Source organism: Arachis ipaensis, chromosome B01 (assembly GCF_000816755.2).
Source record: "Arachis ipaensis cultivar K30076 chromosome B01, Araip1.1, whole genome shotgun sequence".
Lineage (NCBI taxonomy): Eukaryota > Viridiplantae > Streptophyta > Magnoliopsida > Fabales > Fabaceae > Arachis > Arachis ipaensis.
In genome coordinates this window covers 97,127,174-97,132,102 of record NC_029785.2, presented here as the reverse complement: position 1 = coordinate 97,132,102, position 4,929 = coordinate 97,127,174, and the positions used below count along the sequence as shown (strand labels likewise).

The 4,929-nt window shown below is 43.7% G+C and overlaps 1 protein-coding gene across 1 annotated transcript; it reads right to left on the bottom strand.

Moving 5' to 3' along the window:
• Nucleotides 3,833–4,412, bottom strand: LOC107609455 (atherin-like). The gene is made up of 2 exons (XM_016311446.1): nucleotides 4,394–4,412; nucleotides 3,833–4,269 (listed from the first exon to the last, which is right to left on the bottom strand). The coding sequence occupies exons 1-2, from the start codon at nucleotides 4,410–4,412 to the stop codon at nucleotides 3,833–3,835; spliced, it is 456 nt and encodes a 151-aa protein (XP_016166932.1).

Below are 4,929 nucleotides of genomic sequence, written 5' to 3'. Positions count from 1 at the left end.
ACAACTTCCTCACATACCGCCTAGCCGAGATGCCTATCTGAAGATAAAGGCGGATGTGATTAAGAGCAAGATTCCATGGGATACGATTTTGAAGAGGATTGGCCATCCTAAGGCCCGTTAGGAGTAAAATAAGGGGAAAAAGCCTACCCCCATCAGCATTGCATGCTCTAATCTCACTATCGGGGTACAGACATGGCAGCGAATAGCGGCTGATTTTTTGTTACCTAGCACCCATGCCACCCACGTCTGAGTCCGTGCCGCTATTTTGATTTAGCCTTTCTTAGAGGGAAATAAGATAGCCATCTTATGATTAATCCGTGAGTCGATGTGGAAAGTGATTCAGAAACAAAAATACAACATTCCCTTCCCGTCACTTGTGATGTGATTGGCTATGGCGGCCGGAGTAGAAATGAGGCCGGGCGACATTATGCTCAGAGTACCGAGCGGTCAGAGGTTTCTTCCATTTGGGGAATGGGAGGAGTCGGCCAAGAAGACAACAAAGAAGAGGAAGACATCTGAGCCAGCATCATCATCAGGACCACCATCATCATCAGCACCTACACCTTCCAGCCGGCCTCTTTATGAGATGGTCCAAGAGCTCCTACAGGAATTCCGCCACAATGGCACTTCAATGGCAGGCGTTTCGTGTGGTTGGCAGCAAAGCTCGAGAGACGAGACCCTGGCCCAGTTCCTGCGACTTTATCTGAGCTGATAGTAGAGGAGGAGGACGCTGAGGATGGTGATGCCGAGCCTATTTTGGACATGATTGTGTATCAGCAGCTAGAGCACCCAAAGCCACCAGCTGAAGGTTTTAACGCTTAGAATCTTTCTCCCCTAGATCATCATCTAGGCATGGAGGATCGTGCAACGCTTAAGTGTGAGGGAGAATTCACAACTTTTGGAGTGTAAATTTCTTGTTCCAAACACTTTGCACTCTATTTTGCTTTTAGTTATTATGTTTTTTGTGAATATTTTTCAGTACTTTTGAGTTTTGCACTGCACACTCATATTTTGGTTGGGTATATATATGTTAGCTTATTCATAGTTTTATTTCTAACTATTGCATTTTCATTTTTTTTCTTGGTATATATGCTATAGATAGTATAGTACCTAGTTTATTTTGTCCTAATTCTTCATGATAATTTTCGGATAGTGAAATTAGGAAAGAGCTAGGAATTTTGAATTCCGTCCAACATAACATACATACATACATAGGAAATAAATTTAGTGAAAATAACAAAAATTTCCAAGAATTCTCTTTTAGGGTGTTCCACTGTTTTGATTCGGAAAAAATATTTTTAAATTTGCTTGAATGGTTTTGTGAAACATAGAAGAGAGATAGAACAAGAAACCAAGTGAAATTTGAGCTTTTAATGCGTGATTACTTATTTCAACCCCAATCTCTATTCTTGTTTGCTACGTGGTGCGCGTACGCAAACCCCACACCTTTTCGTACAGGCAGTACCAGCAAGTGCACTGGGTCGTCCAAGTAATACCTGAGCGAGTCAGGGTCGATCCCACGAGGATTGTGGTTTGAAGCAAGCTATGGTTATCTTGCAAGTCTTAGTCAGGCAGAATCAGAAGGTTGTTGGATTAAGTATATAGAGTTGGATGAAGTATCATGAAACTGTGAAAGGAATAAGTGATAGTATTAAAGTTGAGAGTCGGAGTAGTTTTGTCTTTCTGAATTAACTCTGGTATCACTGCTTCCTTTGCTTGTGAGTGATTTCTTCAATGACAGGCTGTATGTGATGGACATTGGTTTGAGCAGTGATGAATGGATTTTTGATGGGTTAGAAATTCACTAATAAAATCTCGTTGTAAAGTATAGTTTCCAAACCAAGCAATAATCCTTTCATACAAAAAGTTGTTTGTCATGAGTACAAACCCCTAAAATTTATAAACCGAAGTATTGGACCTCGGGTCGTTCTCCCTAGGAATTACAATGAAGTGTCTTGTTATTGGTTATGAGTTATTTTGGGGTTTTGGATAAGAAGCATGAAAAGTAAATGGCAATGAAAATAAACTAACAACTACAAAAGGCTCTTGGCAAGATGTGAGAACTAGAAGTCCTATCCTAGTTATCATTCTCAATTGTGATGAGAATTGTTCATTGCTACCACTTAGTTAACCCTTACTAATTAAAGGAAAGTCAAGTGGATGAATTGACTTGAGCCACAAGTCATAGCCAACTCCCAAGGAAAATTACAACAAAAGAATAGAAGAAGAATGAATGTAACTACAAGGAATTGAGATGTAGAAGTAGAAGAACATGAATTAAAATCTAGATCAAAGATTATTGGACTAAACCTAATCCTAATTCTAGAGAGAAGTGAGAGCTTCTCTCTCTAGAAACTAACTTTCAAAACTAAAACTAAGCTAAAAAGTGATTAGTAGTTGGGAGTGATGATTATCCTATGCCTTCCCCTTAATCCTTCATCCTTTTATTCCTTTCCCTTAGCAATTTGGCGCCAAAAATGGGTTCAGAAACCCTCTCAAATCGCCAGGCACGTGTTGCATTAATGAGGTCATGTGCCATCATCGGCGCGTGCGCGCATGGTACGCGTGCGCGCCCCTGGTCGATTCTGCAACGTGCGCGCGAGCGCCTTGTGCGCGTACGCGTGCACGGCTGACTTTGCTTTTTTGACTTTTTTTGTGCTTCTCTCCACTTGCATGCTTTCTTCCTTGCTTCCTTTGATTCATGCCTAGCCTATTTCAACCTGAGGTTACTAGCAAACACATCAAGGCATCTTATGGAATCAAACAGAAACTAGAATTCATCAAAATAAGGCTTAAAAAGCATATTTTTACACTTAAGCACAATTATGGAAGAGATAACAAAACCATGCTAATTCTTAGGCTAAATGTGACAAAAGGTTATCAAAATACTCTAAATTCAATGCAAAACAAACCGTCAAATTGGGGTTTGTCAACATCCCCACACTTAAGCATTAGCATGTCCTCATGCTAAAATAAGAAGGAACTAAGGGTTATGACATTTATTGAATGCAACTAAACTATATGAGTCCTATCTAAATTCAACTATCTAAAGCAATTGGAAATGCTTAGTTCAAACAAATCAATTCCCAAGAGAGCATGTGTAAGCACAAGAGCTAGGCATATAATTTGGGTAAGTGGCAAATGAAATAATGGCCTCAATCATATAAATGCACAAACACCAGAAATAAACGGATATATAGAATCAAGCAAATCAAGGATCACAATCATGGAAAGAGAACAATTTCACACAAGAATGGAAAATAAGTGGTTATAAAATGTAACCACATCAATAGGCTCAAGTCTCACAAGCTTGTGTTCTCAATTCAATACATGCCTCACAAGGTATGAAATTCAAGCAAGTTTCAAAAATTCTTTTTCAATCAATTGGGTTAATGCCCTATATGTAAACTTCTTGAAAAATCTCAATGTTTGACTAAGCATTGTTGTGATTGAAAAGTTCAAAAATTTTCTTAGTTCACCCTTTCCATTTTCACTTAGAGCCAATATATTATGCAAAAAGGGTGCCTAAGTTTCACTTAAAACATAATTTCTAATCACAACCGCAAACTAAAAACAAAGATAAACAAAATATATAAAGAAGAATCCAACTAAAAGTACGGAATCTATCATCCAAAAGATCTAAAAATATCCACAAGCATCAAAATATCTAAGATCCAAAATAAGCAATAAAAGTATCCAAAGCAACTAGAAATGGCATCAAAATATATACAAAGATGTGCAAAATAGGATAACTAGGCTGAAAAGTTCACCGGTTCCCAGATAATGCTACCGGTGCCCTCCCCACACTTAAAATCAAGCATCGTCCTCGATGCTAAACCGGAGGATCAGTGGGAGGTACAACGATAGGCTCTGGCTCTGTCGGTGGCTGTGGGACCGGTGGAGTCTCCTGTGTCTGAGGTGGAGCCTCCATGTGTGCTGGCTCTGTAGCGGCAGGGGCATCCTGCTGAGCTGGTGCCTCCGCGTCCTCCTCCTGATGATCCTGCTCGTCGGAGGCCGGAGAATCGGGAAGCGGAGGTAGCTCAGCGCCGAGGGAGATAAGTGCCTGGTCCATCCGATCCAAACGGCGTCTGACATGGTGTCGCTCTCGCTCTAAGAACCGGAAGAGACGCTGGACCAGGAGATAGGTAGGCTCAGGTGCTGCTGGAGGGTCTGTAGATGGTGAAGGAGCTGCGGGTGTCGAAGATGATGGGCCAGCTGTAGGGGCTGGTGGTGAAGGTGTCCCTACGACAGCTCTAGCCCAAGAATCTGCTGCGATGACAGTTGGGGGGGGAGAGAAGAAGAAGATGGAGGTTGGGGAAATGGGGTGCGCGACTGCGCAGTGTGCTTCGCGAGCTAGGGTTATCCCTGTTTTTGAATTGGCGCGCGCGCGCACCTTGCGCGTCCGCGTCCATTGAAAAAAAACGTGGGTCCTACGCGTGCGCGTACAATGCGCTTAAGCGGGGATGAGCAAAATAAGGAAGGACGCGTGCGCGTACCGTGCGCGCACGCGTGCATGGAGTTGGGCTAGGGGCTTAGGGTTGGCCCAACTCAGGCCTAACTCTCTGGAGAATGGCCTGGGAGTCGCGCCACTAGATTTGCGCGCACGCGGCAAGTACGCGTCCGCGTGCATTGAGGGGGATGGAGAACCACGCGTGAGCGTACAGTGCGCGCTAACGTGGTGTGGCATATTAGGCAGGGGCGCGTGCGCATACCTTGCGTGCACGCGTACATGAGATTGGGCCTGAGGCTTAGAATGGGCTTGAGGCACGCCCAACTCTCTGGTCCATGGCCTAGTTTGGTGGCACCACGCAAGGACGCGCGCGCGGCAAGTGCGCGTCCGCGTACATTGACGAATTTGTGAAGTGGCGCGCTGGCGCGATGCATGTGCCCGCGCAGATCGGGTTGGGCCTGGGGCCTAGAGCTAGCCCA